At 46.7% G+C, this 24,281-nt stretch overlaps 1 protein-coding gene across 3 annotated transcripts in view; it reads left to right on the top strand.

Moving 5' to 3' along the window:
• Positions 1-24,281, top strand: part of lrp4 (low density lipoprotein receptor-related protein 4) — a 106,914-nt gene that overhangs the window by 37,855 nt on the left and 44,778 nt on the right. For all 3 annotated transcript variants that reach the window (XM_070959844.1, XM_070959835.1, XM_070959852.1), the window contains exon 2: positions 9,681-9,827. In XM_070959844.1, the coding sequence (XP_070815945.1) occupies positions 9,681-9,827 (147 nt within the window). The remainder of the gene's footprint in view (positions 1-9,680; positions 9,828-24,281) is intronic.

The following is a 24,281-nucleotide window of genomic DNA, read 5'->3' as shown; positions in this document are numbered from 1 at the left end:
CCCAGAGAAAATGAGATTTGGGGGGATTATGTTGGATTATCTCGAGATGCTGACAGATATTTTCACTTGTTTGAAGGAAAATAGCGTGGAGAGATACACTAAAACACTTAAAGCTCCTTTTTTTTCTCTGCACAGATATTTCTACCCTCTTTTTATCGTTTTTTTTTTTCTTTTCTTTTCTTAAACTCACATGTCGTGTCCCCCCCTCAATGAAGTGCCAGCCCACATGCCGGTCCAGCAGCCATCCCCTCATCCCCGGCCAAGTCAGTGTTATCTTTGAACTGACTTCAGAGAGACTGCTGGCCGGCCACGGATGATGGCACTCTGTGTGTGTGTGTGTGTGTGTGTGTGTGTGTGTGTGTGTGTGTGTGTCTGTACTGTATACAGCTCCATAGCAGCACCATCCTTTCATCCCCCCTCCCCTCGTTTGATCTCAAAGGCCTTTATTTTTAACCCTCAGCAGCAGGACGATGATATATCACTAAGCGTGTAATTATGTTGTTTTCGCTCATTTGAAGGGAATAAAGGACAGTATCCTCCCACATGCTTCTGGGTCGCACGTAGTTAATAGGCAGCGACTTGGCTGAGTGTGTCTTTGAGTGTGTGTTCCTGTGTGCGCATGTGTGTGTGTGATTTGCTTGAATGAAATGCTGTACACGATGAACATGCAGAGGGTCCGTAATGAAGACTGCCAACGGTCAGGTTGGGGGAGTGTTAGCTTGTCCTTAAAGGCAAGCCAACAACACACACAAGCACGCACGCGCGCGCACACACACACACACACACACACCCTCCTGCTGAGTTACGTCACAAGAAAGTGATTGAGCTCTGCAGTGTGATAAGACTGGAGTTTTAATGAAAGTCTGAGATGAGCAGGCGTGAAAAGAACCCCGCTGCCAACCAACTGCTGCACATTTCAAACACTCCTGTGTGTGTGTGCGCGCTGGTGTGTGGTGAGGGATGAGCTCGTGATGACGGGTCTGTCCAGGAAGATTTTTAGCAATGCTTTGAAGATTTGGCATCAGCTCCAAACTTGTTTGTCTGGTGCTCTGTTTACATACTTGAGCGTGCGAACCGGATATTTCAAGTGATTTCAGAATTTCCCTCCCGGTGGAAAGTGGAACATCTGTTCATGCATGGTGTTCCTCCACACTCGTGCCTTTTTCCCACCGCCGCTCAACATGTGCTGCCGCGGTTACCGGCTCGCCGCATCAGGGCGGCCTGACCTACGGCGGGCAAATTAGTAGGTGGAGATGAGCCGGCGGAGAGGGGGAAGGGGCAGGGAGGATGAGCTGGTTGGCATCTTGAAGCCAAGACAGTGTAACCCAGAGCCTTCATAACCACAGGGAATTCAGTGAATGTGTTCTTTGAGTGTTGGAGCAGCTTTACGGCTTCCATATGCTGTCATGGAGGGAAACGCGAGCAGGAGCAGGAGCCTGGGAAATGATGCGTGCATTCGTTAAAACTCTGACGATTAATGTTTGAGCATTTACAGCATTGTTCGGTTTCATCAGCCTCGTTTCCAGCAGCAGCTAGAAAGGTCAGAGAAACCGACGGTGCACCACGCGGTACAGAGCGAGGGACGAGGCCGCGATGAAACCGGAGCTTTTTGTAGCTTAAAAGCTGTTTTCAGAGCTAAAAGGAAAGCGAATGTTGGGTTTGGATTCCCACACGTGGACAGAAACACTTCACCAAATGAGTGATGATGTCGTGTCGCTAACGCATTAAAGTGCTTTCAGCCGCTGCGTCGGAGCAGGAAGAAGCAGAATTCAATTTTCTCTTTATTGCAGCTTCGCACACCTCATAACACACAAGACTCGTCTTTCTCCCCAAAAAGTGTGGCCGACTAAAGGCGGGAGAAGAAGCTAACCACCGGCGCTCACAGCGAGGATGAAAGCACGGCAGAGTCAGACGCTCAGATACGGAGCGAATGATAAGCAGCCGAGTGTCTGACAGCGAGCGCTGCGAATGAATTGTAATCTGAGTATTAGAGGCCGAGGCTCCTCTTCGCTCTCATTGTGATAAACCTGACAGAAGATAGAAGATGACACTCTCATTAAAATCAGACAGCTGACAGTGACGATGAGCCAGAGATCGCCCGCTTTGCTTGTGTGAAACGTTTCAGTTTGTGCTGATTCCTTAAATGTCTCTGCTCTGTATACCGACGTTATCCTGAATATTGAGTCAATCCGATTCAATTATTTTTCTGCTTCATTCGTTCAGCCTGTTAAATTGCGTGTCACAGGAGGCAGTTCAGTGTTAAATCCTTGGAGAAATAACTACCTTCAGTCTTCATTTGGTGCAAATGTAGGACATAAAAGGACGAAAATAGATGTTAAATGCAACATCTTGACTGACTATTCTCTATTAAAGCGCTGGCCTTTAAGAGAGTGCTGCTTTTTGTGTTGCTCGCAGGCTAGTGAGTTTTTATTTGTACCTCTGTACCTGCGTATCTGCTGTAAGAGCCCTAAAGTGTTCAGCAAGCGCAGAATAATCGACGGGGTTTTGTGTTTTGCCGTCCCAAAGGAAATAAATTCCAAAGAGCGTAAAACGTTTTCAGATTTCTGTGCTGCAGAAATGAACCAGATGTTGACTGATCGACAAAAAGATGCCACGTTAGCAGATCCTCGGCCTAAAAGACCGACTGAGAAGTAATCGTATCACCACATGGTTGAATGTGCCGTTTAATGCTGAGTGCCTTTATGACAGATGGATTAAAAAAGACCGGAAAGCTGGTTTGCCATGTTTGCTCTTTCGTTTACAGGTAATTAATTCAGATAATCTTTTAATTGGTCCTGAAGAAGGCGGGATGTGCTGAAACATATAGAATTTAAATTAAAGCATTCCCTCAGCCTGACACAAAGTCCACGTGAGAGCCAGCTCCTCGCTGCAACCACTGTGTTTTCTTCAGTTATAGTTGTCTTTTCCTAAAAACTCAGGCCGCAGCTGCCGTCCTCTCTGTCCGGCCTGAATGGAGAATGACAGCTCTTACAGGTGAACAGCCGTCCTGTGTGCGCGAGCGTTCAGGCGTCCCGTTCTGTCAGCGGGCGAGAAGTGACGGAGGATGAACATTGTTGCCTGACAGCGAGGTGGGACGCCAGTTGTGTCCATTCTCGTTGTGCAGAGCTGCACGACGGCGTGCGGCGCAGCTGAATGCAGCTGGTTTGGGACTTTTTGGGACGAGCAGTTGCCGACACGCTGAGACGCAGCTGTCTCTCCGAAGAGACGCTTTTACGGCTCGACACCAGCAGCGGAAGGGAGGCAGGAAGACAGAGGACGGACAAAAGGCCTGACTCATTCCCTCCGTGCTCCCATCTTGCCCTTCGCATTGTCAGATGGTTCTTTTTTTTTTTTTTCACCCAATTTCCCGCTTATCACTTTTTATGGCGTTTCACTCACACGCTGGAAGAAAGACGCGGCTCCGACCCTCCAGGTAGTCTCCAGGGAGGTCCGTGCCTAATTAACTGGCAGCCTTTTGACATCATTCAAAGCGTGTGGCCACCCGCTCCCCGGGCTGGGTTACCATTGTGTGTTTTGGCCCCGCTGCTCTCCCCTCAACTCGTCAGACTCGTCATTTAACTATTTAACGACAGCGAATGGTGAAATGATGAAGCAGAGGACGGATGCCACCTGGTTAGATCTGAGACTCGTGCGACGTGGCGGCTTCCGGCTCAGTTTGGTCGCTGAACGCGGGCTTTTGGCGGCCGGCTGCTGCCCGAGGTCGGTCAGGTTTAGGCGTGGTGTCAGGTTGGGTTTGCGGGATCATCTCTGTTTGCCTTTGGGGGGACCACCTGTCTAGTTCCACACCAGGTCTGTTTAGACAGCGTCAGGCTGTAGTAACCAGCAGCGGAGGATCTTTGGTGGTCTTTGTTTTCTTTTTCTCTGCTGGAGGTTTTCTCTGACTCACAGCTCACACTCCGGCCTCCGGCAGCAGCAGGTGAAGCGAGACTCAAGTTGTCTCTGTGCCTCACTGTTGGCCTGAAGAGCAGGTTCAGCACGTCAGCTTGTGTTAGTGGTTGAGCAGCATGGGTTATATTGGATATTTAGAGAGCTGTGCGGCCAGACGCTGATATATGACGCCAATATCATGTAAGAGAAAATACGACAGTTTAATAATAATGATTTTGCACTCTGTCTGCAGTGCACTTATTTTAGAAATGTACCGACTGTCCACAGGTAATCAAAAGCTAAACTTTGAATGAAAAATAAATAAAGTTTTAGTGGACTTAACAGCAGCATTTAACATCAGATCGCAGCATTTCCTTATTTGTAATCTCACATAAATGTCGGCGCACACTGTAGCACCCAGCAGGACATCTTTGCTTTTGCTGTGAACATTTAACACTTATGTGTCGTTCACTTGAAGACAGAAATAAATGTGAAAATGAAAAATGTGCATTGTCCCTGACGTGTCTGCAGACCTTTTTTGGGCTTAGGCATCAGCCAGTGCTGATTATCTGAAAATACAGGATGTGTACCACAATCCAGCGTCACCTCTTTTTGGATAGAAACAGGAGCTTTCCTCCGTTCTCCTGTCAAATCTCTAAACAAGCCAGGAAGCATGTTTCCAGTGTTCAGCAGCGAATGAGATGAATGAATACACAGTTTCACTGCGGCCGCTGTTCATCCTTAATCACCTGGTTTCAAATGAGTTGAGTGTTCATCTAAAAGCTTGCAAACATTGTCCTAAATCACAGAATAGTGGTTGCCTGTTGTTGGTGTTTCAGAATAAAAGCATCTGTCTGCGCTGTGACCTGCTGTCGGTGTTTGTATGATGTCGCTGACTCATTTTCTTACAATCCAGGTGACAGCACAGGTATTAAAAGCAGAGGCAGAGTCCACCTGACAGGTTCACTGACCAAAACGTCCACCAGCATGCAGTATATCCTTGAATGCATGTTTCCAAATGCTCCTAACTAGAAGGCTTTTATTGTGCAAGTTGGCTCGAAGAAGCATGACACCAGAAGAGTTCGGCTGTTCTTCGGCAGCACATTCTCGTCAGTTTTCACCCCAACTCAGCTTCAGGCAGTTAAAAGAAATCCAGCAGTTAACAGCTCAGGTGCTGCTGCTCTACCTGCCCCACTTAAACATGCTGTAAGAGGCTGAGTGATGCCCGACTTACACTTACAGCTCAAAGCGATCCACTGTCTCTGCAGAGCAGCCTGTCATGTGATCTGCTACCTGCGTGATGCATGCAGACGCCCCTGAAGGTGCAGGGCTGCATGGTGTGTGTGTGTGCGTGCACGCGTGCGTGTGTGTGTCTTCGTCTTCGTCTCCCTGCTGGTTCTGACACACGCTCGCACTCGCTTCTTAAACTTAATAATCTGCGTGTTGATCGTCCTCCTATCATCCCATCAGTTAGCATCAGGGTCTTTTTGCTTCCTTCATCCAGGTTTTGAAGTTGTGATTGTTTTTGGTGGCACGGTTTCAAGACTATGAATCAATGTTTGCATTGTAGCGTTGGCTCATAAACAGCATTTTCTCTTTCAGATCGTACTCAAAGAAAGCAAATCTTTGCCTTCCAGTGTGGGACAGTATTCACATCAGTGCACATCATGCATATTTAACATTGTTATTTTGTGTGACAGCTTTGAAAGCTGTCTGCTCTTTAAAGGCTGCCATTAGACACTGTTAACATGCTGCTCGTGTGTTGTGCGTAGACATCTCGTACATTTCAGTGGTGGTACACGTCAGTTTTTGCCGCATAGTGGTAACTTGTTTGCATTATTGAAGAACAGGTGCTTCCTCTGGTGAAGTATTCAGCGATCATGTTCAAATATCTTTAGGTGTATTTTCATCTTCAGTTGCTCAAAGATCAACGATCCTGATATGAATCCTGTCGATTTTTGTTATTTTTCTGAAGAAATGGAACTGAACGGATCATTCAACAGGTGAAAAATCAGCTTGTCAGTGTTCCCTGGTGGACGGACGTCGTGAAGGATTTCTTGTCACTGAGCTGCACTAATACCTGCAACAAGCTCTTATCAGCCGATATGATATCAGTCCAGCTCTAGTCGAGTCATCCTGTGATCCCCAGCTTTTGTCACGTCAACGTACTTTTCATGTTTGCAGAATATTTAAACAGAACATCTTCTGTGAAATGGTTTGCGGTGGTCTAGTATAAGCAGGAAGATTAAAAGACGAGTAAAGCAGGAAACAGGATGCTGAAATCTCTGACTGTTGACAAATCTCTGCCTAACATCTTGATGCATTTATTGTCATATCGCCTGACCCTCGGGTGCACATGCATGTGCAGAGCAGTGTGTGACGGTTTCCCACTAATTTCTGTGGGTTTCTCTGGTCGGAGCCAGCGGCCTCTGCTTTTTAAAGCACGCTCGACAAACGCAGGGCCTGTGATGTGGCCTCATGTTGACACAACCTCTGCTCCACCTCGCAGACTCTTAATTTAACTCGCGCAAACCCACACACACTCATGTCGGAATAAAACACACACACACACACGTATGCTTAAAGTTACAAATCCAGAACAGCTCACAACACTGCAGGATAAGCTTTCCCTGTTGTGCTGTGGAGTGTCAGGAATTAGCCTTAGTTGGGGATTTTCAGGCCTTAGTCTGTGCCTGTCTGTCTGTCTGTCTGTACCTGTCTGTCTGTCTGTCTGTCTGTCTGTCTGTCTGTCTGTCTGTGATTGTTCTGCCTGTCTCTGTGAGGCCAGACTGCATGCCCGCGGGGTACGAGGACTGCAGGAACTACAGACCGAAAATTAGAAAGGCAGCGTTTAACGACAGGAAGACTTGGATGACACCATCCCCGTTTCCCTCCCGTTAGCGGGGAGCGCTGGAAACGAGGGGAGGTGCGGAAAAAAGCAGGAAAGAGGAGAAAAGAAGGGAGAAGTGTGAAGAGGGGATGGTGGAAAGACAAGAATGAGGAGAGAGAGAAATGAAAAGAAAGAGGCCATTAATTTAGTGCTGTGGGAGGGATCTGAAGGTTACTGAGCTCTCTCTGCCAGGCCCTCCTGGGTTGACTGATGCCTTTGTGAGGAGGCCAGGAACCACACACACACACACACACACACACACACACACACACACACACACACACACACACACATGCGGGTTCCAAGAAGCTCTGGGTTTGTTGCGGCAGGCCAGTTTCAGCAAAATAGACACACATACACACACAGATGGTCATTAATGGCCTTCAAAGTGAGAGCAAAATGGGAAACCTGAATTTACTTCCTCTCCTGGATGTGATTTCCTGTGATGCGTCTGAAAGTGTGGTGACTCTCCGTGTTTTTCTCTGCTGTGGTGGGAAATCAGGGCAGAGAGAACGTATGGACTGCGTGTGCGTGAGTGTGTGTGTTTGGCGATGTATTTTTGGGATACAGTGTCTGTCAGTCGGAGCGAAACAGGCCGTGTTAAAGGGCCAGTAAACGATGTGCAGCGCTAAAGGACAGAACCAGCGTGTATTTCTTGTTCATGTTGTTTCTCATTATTGGAAATGAGTTGAGATGCAGTCGAGAGAGATTGAAGAAGATTCATTGATTACCCTGAAGTCCCTGTGCTGCCTGGGAGTCTCAGGTCAGGGCAGCAGAGCCCTCGCTCAGTGGTGTGGATGGCTATAACAGAGCCGAAAAGGAGAAATTTGATTAGATTTTTTCACACCTTGCTCGAATCTTTGCTCTTCTGAAGTAAAGTTCTTAAGTAAAAACTGGTCTGTGGCCGAGTGTTCGCGATGCATGGACGTATGTAACCTCAGCCAGCGGACCACAAATGCTGCTTTGTTACATGAGGTCAAAAGCCAAAAATGCCAGAGACCGCTAGACTAGAGGAGAAGATATTGGATCTGAGCACAGAACACATAGTTCAAGCACAAAGTTAAACAAACTACATTAAAGTAACCAAGTACTTAAATCAAATACTGCACTTAAGTACAATTTTGAGGTCCTTGTTCTTGAGTATTTCCGTTTTCATCTGTTTTATACTTCTACAATAATAATAATGATGCAGTAATGTGATCTACATTCTTCTGAAATGTGCTGTTTCAGTACTTTTGAAGGTATATTTTGATGCTAATAGGAAAAGGAAAAAGCTAAATGCATGTCTTTTTCTTGTATTTCTACTCTCTGGTATTGCTAACTTTACTTAAGTTGAAGATCTGAGTACTTCTTCCACCTCTGCCTGAGGCTGTACAGCTGTGTACTCATGGCCTTAATACTGTATCTGTTTCACATACAACCACATGTGGATGTTTATGTTCTGACAGCAGAGATTCTTCTTGTGGAAGCCATTCATATCACAGTCAGGCATTTTTATTGCTCTCTTTGAATGCTAAGTACTGTCCAGCGGAAACTGTATTAATCACTTACACATACGCTGCGGTATGGCCGCAGGCTGCGAGGTTTGAGGGGCCTTGTGGTGCGTGTCTGCATGACGAGCATCAGGCTGCAGTTTACAGCACGGAGAAGCTGCGTGGCAGAAGCCAGCCCAGACAAACGCTGCTAATTTATGAAGCCTAAATCAAAGAGAGCAGCACACGAACACCGCTGAGAAAAGCTGTGTGATCCTCGCACTGAGCTGCCACTGCAGTATCGTAGTATTGCATTAGCTCATTAGGCGTTATAGGTGTTGCAGAGGTGGGTGTTTTGTCACTGTGCTGCTGCAGAGCTGAAGACTCGAGACTCGGACCGGGGTCAGATTTAAGTCACAAAACTTATCACTTCGGACTTTATTCCCTGAAGACTAGACTTGACTTCGAGTCTGAAAGTCTTGCAGTGGATTTTCAATCACCTTCAAGCACTCGAGGCTGGATTTGGGACCTGCTTTGACGAGATTACAGACCTGACTTGGACTTTTCTGGCCAGATTTTAGACTCGAACTTGCTAAAACATGCAAAAACAAGCCTCTCAGCTTATCTTACTTTATCTGTCATTAAGGTACTTCAGGCAGAAAGGACTGTAAGAGAACCAGCAAGTTCTTGAAATCAAACCTGTTTTAAAAACCAAGACATGAAGGAAGGTGTTGTGATTCAAGAGTTGGCCCTCAGTCCGTTTCCTTTACTTGCTGTCATATTTGACAGATGAAGCTCCCGACTTTAGTCTCTGACAGTCTCCTGCTGTTTCTCCAGCCGGCGAACAACCCTGCCTTTAAGTCTCCTGACTAACTTTCCAGTGTGGGCTCAGAGGCCTGGAACCAAGTTGGTTTTAATCATCATTATCGAGTCTCAGACAGGTGGATTTTAGTGCCGCGGCATAAATCAAATGGAGAATCACATTAAAGCACACTGAAAAGATGTTTCATCGCTTGGCTGCGGCTTTCTGAAACTTTCATCACGCACGCAAGTAGGGAGCCGTTAAGGAGGGTGAATATGTCATAGTTAAAAACAAAGCAAGAAGTCACATCATTGTTTTAATACTGGGCTGCATTCGTGGGTTTGGCTGGAGAACACAGAGCTGTGGTGTGTCACTCCTTCTCTGACTCCTCTGCCGCCAGCTTACCGCCTCTGCTCAGCGTTGTTTTGTCTGAAACAGGGTTCAGACGCGGGTTGTGGTTTTTCAGCTGAAACGTCTCCACCTGCACACGCTCTCACCACAGCGATGAGTAAATGATGGGAAAATGAGCCAATTATGTGTGAAATCGCTAATTGTCGATAACAGAAACAAGCCAGTGAAGCTGCACGTGTCTGATGAGCTCTCACTCTCTCCTCCTCTGTGTCTGCAGGAGTTCTGGGCAGCGCCGAGTGTTCGTGCGGGAGGAACCACTTCACATGTGCGGTCAGCGCGTTCGGCGAGTGCACCTGCATCCCGGCCCAGTGGCAGTGTGACGGAGACAACGACTGCGGCGACCACAGCGACGAGGACGGATGCAGTGAGTTCGCTGTCCTCGTCTTTTCACGTCATCCTCCTCTCGCTTTCCTTCCCTCTTTGTGTCTGTCTCGCTGTGACTTAAGATTTATTGACCCTGAATTTGCCCTCTTTGAAACTTGAGCAAACATTGATGAAAGAAGCATTTGGTACCGATGATCCAGATGCTGGTGATGCTGACAGATGCTGATGGTGAACAAAACCGATGGGAAACATCAAATGGACTCTTGAGGGTTAGATTTTATTAAGATCCACGTCGACTGTCTCAGAAGCTAAAAAGCTCCATGTTGAATTCTGACCACCTGTAGGTGTCGACATCAAGGAGGCTTTGAGGCCAAAGCACTGAATTGTACGAACCTTGCTTGCTCTGTGTTTCATGTAAAGTCCACAGGTACGCAGATATTAAGAAATTAGGTTTTTCCTTCTCTGTTCTTAAAATAAATCTGCACAAATGGCGAAGGCTGCCTTAAATTTGCCACAAAGCCTATTTTTTCATTAAATAGAAGTAACCAAACTCCTCACATGCTAAATAATGTGTAAACTCGTGCAGCTGTACAAGAGGTGTATCAAAATGAAATAGTCGTACAATTAAAAAAAATATCAGTAGATCACAGATCTGACCAGACGTTCGATATGAGCTTTCAGTTCGGTCAGTGCTGCAGGCGCATTTTGGTCCGCACCGGCACAGCATTAAGGTCGGATGTCCAGCTATGGATATTTAATTTGTACTAATGAACCTCAGCTCGTGGGTTCAGCCAGCCTTAACAGCGTGTTTTCAAAGGGATGATCAGCAGCTCTCCCGTGGATATTACCACCGTCCCCTTGAGCAAGGCCTCAAACTGGCACTTCTTGACCGAAACTCGTTCTTGGCAGCTTCCTGGTGCCAATTTGTGCAAATTCATGACTCCTGAATTTATTTGCTAGAGAGGTGCAAGTGTGGTCAGGCAGAGTTTTCCTGCATGAATCATGGAGTATAGTAAGAAAAAGCAGCGTTGGGCCCATATGGATCCCATCATCACCAGTGAAACAGTGAACGGGTCACTGGTCCAGGCGGGGTAGTATTTCTGACGCGGGAGCAGAGCGAGGCGCTCTGCGTGGTGTTTGCCCCGTGCACAAAAACGCTTGAGTGACTTTTGGCACCAGGCAGCGTTTTGGCTGGAGGGAAGTCTTGGCAGCAGAGGCAGACAGGAGTATTTTCCTGCAGAGCATGTCAGTTCGTCAAGAGGAGGAGATCTTCAGCGCTCCTCTTTTACACTTCTGTGTATTGATGTGAAATGTCAGAGGGAGGGTCCTCGTCTCCTGCTCGCTCACAGGGCCGAGAAGCAGATGCTGCCCTTTGGTTTGACACTTCCTAAGCCTCTGTGAGAGGTGTGTGTGCGTGAGCGTGTATATATGTGTGTGTGTGTGTGTGCTCTTTCCCCCATCAGCCCTCCCCTCTCACATTAAGCTAGTTAGGGGTTGGCAGAGGGGATGCTAAGTGTTATTGATCTCCGGCGGGTTGAATGTTCAGTGAGTCTGATCGCCACATATCGATCTGCGGTACGTTACGTATTTAAGGAGACACGTGGAAGCAGCTGACAGACATCAGAACATCTTAGCTGGACCTTCCTAATCCATTAGCACTGTCTGATCGATCCTTCGCTCGTCCTCTTGGACTCACTCCAGTCAATCTCGTGGTCGCACAGCTCATATCACAGAGTTTCATGTTGTCGTAGAGGCCTGCCGTAAAACACCGCAGCCATAACTCCTCAGTGTTTCTTCACACACACATCTGCTGCCATGCTACTGCCTCGTGTAGTGGGTGAACGAGGCGATCGGTACTAGAACAATTAATAACAACAGTTCTGGTACGAGTTAGTGGCTGCGCTCAGGTTCAGGCGTCGCTCCTCCTCATTTACGAAGCGCGACCAGAAACAGTCGCAGCCTTTTCATTCAGCAGAATATCTGACTGGATGACCTCCCGTCTTGCTCGTGTGGTTGCACTTCTGAGAGTCCGTTGAAGTGATGAGCTCTTGCAAGCTCGCCGCCTCTCCCTCTCAGAGGACCTCTTCGACATGACTGTGTGTATGTGTGTGTGTGTGTGTGTGTGTGTGTGTGTGTGTGTGTGTGTGTGTGTGTGTGTGTGTGTGTGTGTGTGTGTGTGTGTGTGTGTGTGTGTGTGTGAGTGAGAGAGAGAGACACCAAAACACAGCAGAATTTCTTCTGCTCTTTTGGCCTCAGTGCTGTGAAAAAACTCAACATTTTGGCACTTTCTGCAGTATTCTGCATTTAGTGGTTGATTCCCTCCATGTTTGGTGGGACTCAATGGTGTTTTGTTTGAAAAGGGTCTAAAAACACCCTCCAGCTTTAGTTAATGCTTCCTGGTGAACTGAGAGTTTGATGTCCTCACGTGTGTTTGCTTCTTTAAATACAATGAGCCCTCAGTAAAGATCCCATAGTCAGCGGTGTGTGTGCGCACGTGTGTGTTTGTGCGTCACACAGCAGAGTCGAGGCCCACGTGACTCGACGTCTGTCCCGCTGATTGAATTAAGCCGGTCGAATCGTTAAATCCGAGGAGTGAAATTTTATGGTTTTAGACGACTTTTTCCAAACGCGGAGTGGAGTTGAGTTTAGCGAGGCGCGCTTTCAGGGCCTGGTGGAGCGACGGCGGTTTCCACGACTCAGCAGGACCGGCAGACGTGTGTGACCGTGAGAATGTGGAATCACAATGAACAAACACACTCACAGAAAACCACAGAAGAATACTTCTCCTCAGCAGAATCGCAGCGATGTAGTTCACGGCATCCCGGCGTTGTTTGAACTTTAACTTATTTATCATTTCCACCAATTTGACAACAATCACCATTGTCCCGAATCAACCTGGAGGAATGTGTGTGTTTGCGAGCGTGTGTGTGTGTTTGGAGCAGGAGCGGAGGCGAAGTGGCCGACTGCGTCTATGAAGCTATCCGTGTAAACTTCAGATCTAATTACGATGCGGGAATCATGTGGAAATTATGGCGTGCAGATGTGGCTGCTCTGTGCGTGTGAGTGAGTGTGTGCGCTCGCGTCTTGTGCTCGCGTTCACCGTATAAAGTTTCATGGCTGCTCAGAGACCAGAGAGGGAGTGGAGAGGAGCATGCATGAATTCCCTTTGTGCAGGCGCGTGTGTGTGTGTGTGTGTGTGTGTGTGTGTGTGTGTGTGTGTGTGTGTGTGTGTGTGTGTGTGTGTGTGTGTGTGTGTGTGTGTGTGTGTGTGTGTGTGTGTGTGTCATGAATGGCCGTGCTGGAGCTCCATCTCACTCGAAAGGAGCTGCTGGTGGGTGACAGTGAGAAGGAAATGGCCTTTACAGCCGGCCGCTCTCCTCTTCACCCCACATGTAACATCTGTCTGTTTATAGTCGACCACACTGGGAGGAAGGGGCGCGGGGGTGCGAGGGGAGGGGGTGGTCTGTGCTGAGTGATCATAAATCTGCCGCTTTAAAAACAAACATTCAAAGTTAAAGGAGCATGCCGGAGTGTTTACGAGTTTTACGGCCCTGACTAATCCTTGATTGAACATCAGTTATTTTGAGGGTAAGAAGAGTTTCAAAGGTGCATTGTTTCAGGATTGTTTGGAATAAATGTGGCTGAACGGGCAGAGAAAAACACTCCTTTCAACCCTTTTTCCTTCTGTTTATCCGGATGTTGGTTGCGGTGGCACCAACTCATCAGAGTGGCTCAGAAGTCCTTCAGCTCAACCATATCCTGCTGCTCCTCTCGGACATCCCCGAGTCTCCGAGCTCCTCACCTTGTGTCCAAGCAGATGTGAGAGCATCCCCGTTGCATTGCTAAAACGCTACAAAGCAAGTGGCATCGTTTTGCGGGTTGGTGTTGCTTCAGGTGCCGTTGAGGCCTGAAATCCGATCCAGGAAGTTCAGTTTGAGCTTCAGATCCGTCAGTTTTAAAGCGCATCAGACGCCAAAACATTGCAAAGCAGTTTAAAGACCAATCGACTGTTTTAAGAGGAAGAAAAACCTCAGAAAACGGTCAAAGTTGAGCACAATTTAATCTAAAAGTTTAAATGTCTGAAGAAATATTGCGTATATTATAAGAGCCATTTTAAGCCTTCAGTCACATTCTTCAATAACCAGATCACATTTTACAAGCTGCTGAGATGCACCGTGCGTCAGGGAATCCTGGGAGATTTCAGGTCAAATGTTTTGTGGACATTATTTTCCCACGTTTTTATGTGTAAGTGGCCAATGTGGCCACCAGTTTCTGAAAATGGTCCAGTATTGAACGAGAGCTGCGGTGTCGCCCCACTGAAAGTGTTTGTTTTTGCCGCTGATTGATATTCGAAGACTGCAGAGGACGACCTTTTGGTCAAGATCCTTTTTGTTTAACCAAAAACAGACGCTGTATCGCTCCAACCGAAGCCACCAGACTCCATTTACTGAAGCAGCTGTTTTATCATCGTAAAACACACACAGCGTAGTTCACCCTTATGCTGTTCTTCAGTTATTTTCAATTCAATTCAATTTTTCAATTTTATTTATTTGTATAGCGCCAAATCACAACAGAAGTTGTCTCAGGACACTTTCCATATAGAGCTGGTACAGGCCAAGCTCTTTTATCTACAGAGAAACCAACAATTCCCCCATGAGCAAGCACTTGGCGACAGTGGCGAGGAAAAACTTCCTTTTAACAGGCAGAAACCTCGAGCAGAACCAGACTCTGGGTCGGCGGCCATCTGCCTCGACCGGTTGGGTGAGAGGCTGGGTTTCATCGAACATTATGACAGGAGAGACTTAAATATGTCCATTACAAATGTATTTTCTTGTAAATGTGTGCATTATGAAAACAATAATGTTTAACCGTCTAGTATCTCTGGCCAACTCGCGAGGGTAGCAGCGTTTAATCTTCACTAATCGTGCACATGCGTATTTTTTGCCACAGCTCCTTGCCGACTGCTGTTGTGTTGTGATGTGGCAGAAGGTGAGCCGAGCTTTTCAGGTGAACGAGCCTCCGCTGCTTCCACGGATTGGCCTCGTTGGCTGCTTTCTTTCACACAGGACTGAAGCCTCTCTGAACAGCCTTTCGGCGAGGCCAGACCTCTGCAGGTATAAACCGTCTCATTTTGTTCCCCTCTCCTGAGTACATTTGAGGGATTGAAGATCAATTGTTAAATCAAGAGTTTGCCTTCAGGCTCAGCTCCTCGTCGACGTGACAGCCTGGGACAAACACCCACATCACTGATCCGTCAGTCAATCTCACACTTCATTTTACTCTCACTTATTCAGCAGTGGAGTTGGCAACCTGCAGTTTTCCGGCCATGTGCCGTGACCTGTAAACCTCAGAGAGGAGACGTGGCATCACTGGATGCACAGATGATCTTTGTGAGCCAGAGAGAAGCAGAAAAGATGCTGAAAAATAAAAGAAAAATGAGCTTGTGAGATGACGTCTTTGGGTTTCCTGAGTGAAGATGCTGCAGGTGTCTGTGATCGTCACAGCGAGCGTTTCTGTTGTCACGCCTCGCTAGTCGAAGAGCATGAAGAGCGCGTTACGGGGTCGCACATCTCAAGGACAGGACACTAATTAGCCCTGCTGAAATTAATGAAGGCGTAACTCGCAGACGTTCCATCAAATTAAAAACATCTATTTTTTCATTGGCGTGCAGCTGTGGCGGCGTTACACGGCTCCGGGTGGCACGCGGTCAGAGTAGCGCACTTTACTGTCTCTGATTGGCCAGATGTATGAGCTGGGAGAGACATGAAACACTGCTCAATTAGAGGAATGCATGTTTACTGTACGTTCTTGGCACTCGGCTCCACGTCCATAAACCCTCATGCCGACGTGGAAGGTTACGCGCTGCCTTTGTGCGTGCGGTTCCTATGGAAATGGCAGCGGGCGTTCATCGTGTGAAGGCTGCGCAGTCGGAGGAGGCGAGCTGAAGTGGAGAGTGAATGAAAAGGGAGAAGGACAGATAGCGATGTGTGGTCTGTGCTTTCAGCCCTTTCTGCTCTTTCTGCTGAAGCTCCTCCATCAAAGCTCATGTTGTGAAAACAGTTTTTTTTTTTTTTTTTTGGACGTGCCCCAAAAGGCATAAACGCATCATGTTGTTCTCGATGACTTATGATTTCTGGCCTCGTTACTCGATTTGTGTTTTATAACTCCTTGACATACTTTCACTACGCTATTATGTGATATGCCAGTTTTTGTAGTTTCAGCCATCATTTCTACATTTACACGGTTCAAAGTGGCTTCAGCTTCGCCAGCGTTTGCTCCAACCGCTGCGCTTCTTAAATCACACAAAAAACAAATGAGATCTGGTTTGCGCAGAGCAGCTTTTTCCCGGCAGTCTCATCAAGTCTGACTTATGTTTTTGTCTTCTCTCGTATCTTATCTTGCTCTCAGTTTTCCTGATCACTCCTCCCAGTTTAAGGCGAGACAACTTACGAACACGCGCTGATATAACGTGTTCATAACAACCGTAACCACAGCAGATAAGACTTACACAGTACATCTTCTGTTATTTCACCCCTCCTCCTCCCCCTCTTCCTCCTCGCTGTTTTTAGATAATCCTTCAAGTCATTGCTCTCGCTGCATTTCACTTATGTTGAAGTAAGCAGGTCTTGAGCAGACTAGCCCCCCTACACACACACACACACACACACACACACACACACACACACACACACACACACACACACACACACAGATGCATGGGCACACTGGTGGAGTCCTGCTGAGTTGAAAGCGGCTGAGGTTGTGAAAGAGTAAATGCTTTGGGCCAGAGTGAGGAGACAGGGCTGCAGAGGAGATAGGTGTGTGTGCTTGTGTGTGTGTGTGTGTGTGTGTGTGTGTGTGTGTGTGTGTGTGTGTGCTTGTGTGTGTGTTGTTGGGGTGGATGTGTGAGATGAAATGGAAGAAAATCTCTGTTGTGTGCGATTGAAAGCGCCGCATGAGCGTTGGCTTCCTCTGCTGTCGGCTCACACAAGTCTGTGAGCTTTGGGAAACGGGTGTGTGCTGCAAACTCAAATACACACGCACACACACACACACACACACACTCGCAGGTATACACACATATGCACGCTTGTGAGGACCCTCCATTGGATGCATTTCAGGATAGCTGTCAGGTATAACGGGGCCTCCTGGTGGAGTTCATTTAGCATATTTATGAGAAGAATCCGTTTGAGTGACCCGCTGACTTGGTATTCGTAGTTTCATTATATATTCATGTATATGTGTGTATTTATACTCGCTGTCAGCTGATTTGTTGTTTCTGAGCATGATATTGAAATGCAAGAAATCGTTTCTGGTCAGTTAAAACCACGATGATGCCGTAATGATGGAATTTTAGCGTTATTCACTGACCTGGAAAAGTGGGGCTCTCTGATTATCCATGTTTGATTTTTCTGACACAAATCTGATCTGATCTGATCTGAGCTTTTCAGCAAAGTAACTCTAAAAGACGACCGCTTTAATCTCCAGATGTCTGCATGTGTTGCAGGCTCGTTTCAGACTAAATTAGGCTTCGAATGTGTTCCTGTCTTAAGTTTAATCTTGACCCTAAACCCGAGCTCAAACTTCTAGCTGCTCCCTTGAACACAGTAAGTGAGGAGTGACTGCAGTGTCCTTGCTCCAAATAGCTAAAGCTCAACTGGTTCTCACAAGGGCATCGATACAAAGACACGCACACACACATACAAACCACCAAAAAATAAGAAATACCCCCTCTGTCCTTTAATCCACAGCTCTCTGCAGTTTTAGCCAATCAGAGAGCAGCAGTGACCGCGGGAGCTCAGCCGATCCGAAAGCAGGAGCGGAGAAGATTAGGACCCCATTCCCTCCTTCTCTACGTGTCGATTTCTCCGTCCATCCCTTCATCTGTGCCTCGTCCATACCTCCCTCCGTCCTCGCATCCTTCTTCTCTTTGCCCCCTGACCACAGGAAACCTGCAGACTCCACTCACTTCCCTTCTTCCCCGAGACTTTCTCATTTATATCCCACCATGTGGTTGAGTTGGTTCCTTCACTTTGTCCGTCTTCCTGTGTCTTTCTTCTCGCCTTGTTGTCTCTTCTGTCTTAGGATATGGCCGTCGCTGTTTGGACACATTAGCATAATCCTCCTCCTCGCTTTCTTTACCCCCCCACCCCTCCCGCCTGGTGCTCGCTCTGTCCTCTCCTTCCTAAATATTTACTCCTTGCTCAGTAAATGAGGCGAGCACACTTGTTCACACAGAAGAGGACATGATTAGAGGCTGATTGAGGGCAGAGAAAGGGACAGAAATGAGACGAGAGACAAAGAGCTTGTTGCTCTGGAGCCTGGCTTTTGTATGTTGTGTATAAGCTTGTTTGAGTGGGTTTTAAATATGTTCTGTGTGGAATTAAACACAACAGAGGAGCTGAATGAGCAACTTTAAACATTATTATTATGTATTACGTAGTATATTCTTTAAAAAAGATTTCCAAATGAATCATTTTGATCAAAATGTGAAAGCAACAAAGATGGAGAATACGGGGTGATGTGACAGTTATTCCGTGATTATCGTGAGCAGTATGATACAGCACTCCTAATGGAGACGATTGGTTGCTGTCTTTCTTCAACCCCACCACCGTCATCTGCCGTCAGCGTAAACTCAAACAAACTGGGTCACGGAGCCTCTGCGCAGCCATTTGTTCTCCTCTGTGGCAGGACTTTGCTGACTTTATTAAGGCAGCTCTGTTTTGAGAGCCGCGAGGTAGAATCGCTCCGTGCTATGTTCACGATGCGAGGTATTCTTCCTGGAATGTGAGTCGTCTGGCGTTGCATTGTCGGCACAGTCCCGTGTCTCCATGCTGGACGCTGTGCGTTGGGACCCCCGTTGCACCTGAGCAGCGGACTCATTGTTTGAATGCAACCTAAACCTGCTGTCTCACCCCTAAATACGAGCCAGAGGCGAGCCCCTGTACGTGGCTGCTTTTTAAGCGTCTCCGAATGGGTGTTGATTTGTTTGTTTAGGAGTCAGCGAGGACCTTTAACGCTGAACAGGAGGTGTAGCATGATCTGCGACCGCTCCTCCACAGATCAGAGAGATAAAGGAGGCCTCTAGAAAAACTCCAGCTGCGGCATTTTCGGCTGCATTTTGGGTTTGTGCCAAACAACACATCTAAACTGGTTGTAACTGTGATTCAGGTGAAGAAAGCGACAGCCGGGGATGATGTAGTAATCACTCGCTAGCTGCTGTGAGGATGAGTATGAAGCACCTTTGCTTGTCTTCGTTTCTTCATCACCATGTGTTCTAATCGTTTGAGCGCAGTGGTTTGGATGCTTTGACAGTCAGACAAAATAAACAATTTGCAGACATCACCTCGGGCTGGTATAATGTGTCATTGTCTTCTGTATTTTATGGGCTTAATAATTAATGAGCTAATTGAAAATAATGATTGATGGATTTATTAGCTGCAGCCCTAGACGTGACAGCGCCTCTTGCCAGGTGGAACCGTTATTGATTAAAAAAACACATTACGCTGGCACGCTAACAACGCCCTGGGTTGAGTTTGTGTTTGGCGCTGACACACAGTTCACCCGCTCTCTCTGCGAGAACCTGTTGATCATGTCGCTCGCAATTAGGGCGCAGATTAAATGTTGACACTGCTGATGTCTGAAGTAGATAAACGCATTCATCTGATGTCACGTGACCAGACAGACAGCCGCAGCTGTGTTTGCTTTGGTTGAATCGGATTCGTGCTTGTGCGTGTGTGCGTGTTTATCACCTGCCTGAACTCTCCTCAAACTGTCCTGTTATCTGAAATCAGAGCTGCACTGAGTCCAAGTCGGCGTCCTGCTGGTGGCTCAAGGATGGTCACCTTTAATCCAGAGGAAGACATCTGGACCACTTCTGCACAGATTATCCAATAATTTGATTCGAATGTCCCCCAATCACTCGAGGATGCAGGTTTTGGTGATTCTGACCTTTACTTGTACACAAAATTAGAAGAATTTATATATAAATGGTCTGAAAGAGATTTTGATTTTAATGCCCCTGTCTCTTGTGCTACCGTCAGAAGAAACTTTTACTGGTCGCCCCTCTTCCTGGAAAGACATTGCAGCCTTTAGGGGCTGCGAAGGTGACTTTAGATGTCTTCTCTTGTTGGTAAAAAGAACATAACATTAATAATAACATGGGATTTATGAGCTGATTTGCATTTGGAGAGTTTTCTTAAACGATGCTTCATGTTTCAGTCCCTTTCAAATTCTCAAGGTTGCCTTTTGTTGTTGGTCCTTTTTGAGCTCTCTTTTTCACTATTATCCTGTCTCACACCTGCAAAACGAATTATACTTGTCCAGTAAACTGTCGAGTAGCGCAAGCAAAGAGATGAATTTGACACCCACCTGCAGCAGGCACGGTAACATTAGAGGAATTATTACTTCATTCAGCCAGTGACAGATAATCATAATAGTCTTATAATGTCATCATTAGTCGGCATGAGGGTATTTCCTGTCATTCAGTCTCTTGAGAAGAAAGTGTGGCTTGTCTGGATGACAGCACTCGAGTGTTTCTCACTGGTGTCTCACTGCAGAGACGTGTCATAGCAACAAGCGAGCGGCTCTGCATTAATCTGCCTTGATGGACAGTAAACTGTCTCAGGATGCTCGGGTCATAGCGGACCTTGCTTACACTGATGCGTGTCTGCAGCTCATTCGGCACGAGCACGTCTTTTTGTGATAGATTTTGATGTATTTGTGCTTCGGTTGAGATTTTTTTCATGCAGCTTTACAGGATACATGAACCCTTTGATTTTTTGCTTGACTGCATTTATTTGACAGCTGTAATTGGGAGATTTTATTCACAAACCACATGATCCGACTGTAAAAGTAACAATAATGTGTAATTATAGATACAGTAAAAATACTCGACACTAAGGAAGGGCGCGTTGGTACTCTGTGGTACTCTGAATTGGCTCTTTCAGTACATTTTACTGCTTATAAATAATTTTGAATTTTACTTGTAATGAGATATTTTGCTAATGTGCATCATTCAAATACCTTGTCCAAGACTGTAGTTCATAACTCGGCGCTTTGTTTTTTACAAAATGTGATAAAGAAGTAACTGAAAAGATGGATGAACCGTGTTTGGTCACAGGTTCTGCGTTTGACGTTTGTTTGATACACCAGACTGCGAGAAGCTCTTTATAATGAGGTGATAAAGACTGATGTCGGCCTCAGACGGCCAGAGACGGCGTAACTCTTCAGTGAGTTTTCGACGGGTCTGTGAATGCGGAGTGGCGTTGCGGCCGGGCTGAGGCAGGAGGTCTGTTTACTGAAGAGGTGGAGGAGGACGCAGAGGGCCCATCACACAGGCCGCCACCGGACAGATTGCCAAAAAAAACTCTGCTGGCAGCGCCACTCCGCTCTGACAGACTGAAATATGTGCTGGCTACCGACCAGAGCTGCCTCGAATCAGATAAGCCGCCTCTGTCGGGGCCGGCTATGAGGAGAAAATAAAGAGCGAGAAGAGGAGGAGGGACTGACGCGGATGAGATGGACAGAGGGGATTTATTTGAGTTGGGTACTCCTAAATTCAGAAAAATAATGCATTTAACAACACCTCACAGCCTATTAAAATATCCTGCACAGAGTCGTTTCACCATGTTATGATGGTGATCTGGAGTGCTGATACAAACGTCTGCTCTCCAAAACCGAACTGGACTTCATGGCCAAAAACAGTTAATCGTCCCCTCTGACGCACTCACCCATTATATTACGACCTATTAGAAACGTCTCGGTTTTGCCGCCTGCTTTGGTTTTTAAACCGAAGTGAAGAGAGAAATGCAAACCATAGAACGAAGGGAGATAAATGTTTGGAGCTTGAGAGGAGAATCTCTTTACATGCAAGAACATGAATAATTTGGGTGCAGGGTGTCAGGCATAAACTAGACAGTTCAGGAATTGTTCTGCCAGTTGGTTCAGCTTTGGCTCGCTCTGCCTTCAGGCCTATTTTAACGCTGAGACATTTGTTAATTAAAGCTGCGGTAGGCAGTTTATTTTTCGCGTCGCTGGGCAAAAATTCCATAATAACCTTTCATCATATTGTAATTCAAGTGGCCTGAGAGAAAACTAGAATGCCGCACCTCCTCTTGGCTCTTCTTCTCGGCTTTAGAAAACGTAACCCATGACAGATATTTGAGCCAATCGCAGGCCATGTCGGAGAGAGGGCGTTCCTATTGGCTGCTCTACCAGTGCAGACGTAGGTGCACGCCCCTTCAGATGGCATAGCCGGACCTCTCTCCACACTTTGTTTCGGTGGTGGTGAAGGTGAAGGCCTGATTCAGTGGCGTAAAGTACCTTTGTGTGATCACATCGTGGCTCCGCAGGCATGATGACAAACAGCGTGTGGCGCTCTAGCCTCTCATCCATTGGTAGAAACGTCACGGCTGCCTCTGAAGCCAAAGCCCTCTCCTGTGAGGGGTCTTTGACCAGGGTCTCAGCGAGGCTCACGCCTTGTAGAGATAGCCGGAAGACCCTACGAGACCTGAGGTTTCACCTGTTGTTTGCTAGGTTAACAACTCGCAAAGGTCTGTTAAAAGAAGACAGGGTTATTATTTATGTTACGTTACGTTATTTACTTTCAGCTGTCTTGTGTGAAACTGTCAACGCTAACAAGTGTTAGCCGTGGTGCATGTAGCTAATACTTTAACACTAAAGGTACATCATTTCCACCATGATCAGACTCAGCTCTGCAGATGGTTAACAGGATTTTTTTTCTGCCGTTTTTTGGGTTAGTTTCTTGCGTTTTTCACTCTTGTGAACAACAACTTTTGAAACTCGATAAAAGCTCCTCGTGGTTTCTCCGTTTGATCGATTTGAGCAATCGTAAACAATGCAAAACAAAGGCATGTGAGTGTGTGTTAAAATGCTTCCAATGCAGAAAATCACTTCCTGTCCTCCATCTGCAGTTCCCACCACAACAAAGGACTGACGTGACGGCGTATGCAAGCAACCCATCGTTACCTGCTGCAGCTTTAAGGTGCATTACGAATATGTCGTCTCTGTGACAGGAAAACACCCCAGGCTCAGTTTTACAGCCGGCTGTTTGTCTGCGTGTAATGGCTGCTCGATGTCAGCCGTGGAGTCAAATATGATGAAACTAGACGCGTATCACCGCTGTGAATAAATGTTTCCAGTGGAGTTGACAGTAATCTGGAGGTGGACCGACCTGTTTTGGACTGAAAGAGAAAACCTTTATTAAAGCCCCTCAGATGAAATATTCTCGTTAGACTTGCAGACTCCTCCGTCTGTCTCTGGAGTCCACATCTGCTTTTCAGTCAGACAGCGTCCTCACTCTCTCTCTCTGTCTCTCTTGTCTGTCCATCCTCCCATCCGTTGAGCATTGTGTGATAAGCAGTGTTTAGGCAGATATATTGGTCCCATTAGAGCCACTTGATTCCGCTGCTCTATAGTAAAGGGGGGCCATTAACTCTGCTGCTCAAGGCCACTTAAAGCTGCACACATACATCTTCTTAAAGACAGGCAACACACACACACACACACACACACACACACACACACACACACACACACACACACACACACACACACACACACACACACCCCAGCGTAGTGGGACATGCACATTCTTACTTCTAGATACAGTCAATAAGCACTCAAATCATTATTTTCAGATGCTGAATGGGGAAAAAAAGAAAACTGGCGTCTCATCAGCAGCTCATTTTTATTTTCTCCCAGTTTCTTCTTCTTCTTCTTCTTCTTCTTCTTCTTTTTTCTGGGTTCTTGATGCAGGAAGACCTTGTTTTTGCTGTGTTGATCAGCAGCTTGTTCCAGCAGAAAACGCATCAACCTTTTCAGCGTGCGGGGACAAAACAAATCCATTTACAGCAGTTTGTTTCAGTCAGGCGATCACAGGCAGATTACAAAGCGTATGTTTTCTCACTTACCTGTAGCCATGCGGATCATCCGGGTTGTTTTTGCCTTCTCCTTCCAGAGAATAATCCGGACTCACCACAGATATCCTCCATCAAACCGTCACGCAGGACCTCACAGTGGGGCCGAGGAGTCTGCACGTCTAATGAGAATATTTCACTCAGAGATCTTTAGTAAAGGTTTTCTCTTTCGGTCCAAAACTCTGTGGTTCACCTCCAGATTACCTTCGTCTCTGCTGGAAACATTCGTCTGTGTCCTCCTTTCATTCCTGTAGCTGCGTGTTTGACGTTAGCAGACAGCAAACGGTCCATCAGTTTGGTTTTATACCACCGCAGGTAGAATACAGCAGAAGATTCGATTGGATTATCGAATATTCTGTTGATTATTTTCCAAGTGGCGGTTTATTCTGAAGGACGCCGCACAGCCCAACATGGCGTTTACCAAAGTGAATGTTTTTAATTGAATATTTTCTATTTGACTGCAGCAAAAAATGTTCAAAATCGTTTAAAGCAGGTAAAAGGTAAACTTTAGCTTCTACAGGCACTGTTTGTGTGTGCATGTGTGTGCAGTGCGT

The sequence above is a fragment of the Chaetodon trifascialis genome, chromosome 1, assembly GCF_039877785.1.
Source record: "Chaetodon trifascialis isolate fChaTrf1 chromosome 1, fChaTrf1.hap1, whole genome shotgun sequence".
Lineage (NCBI taxonomy): Eukaryota > Metazoa > Chordata > Actinopteri > Chaetodontiformes > Chaetodontidae > Chaetodon > Chaetodon trifascialis.
The sequence above is the reverse complement of the archived record's forward strand: the minus strand, read 5'-3'. Positions and strand labels throughout refer to the sequence as shown.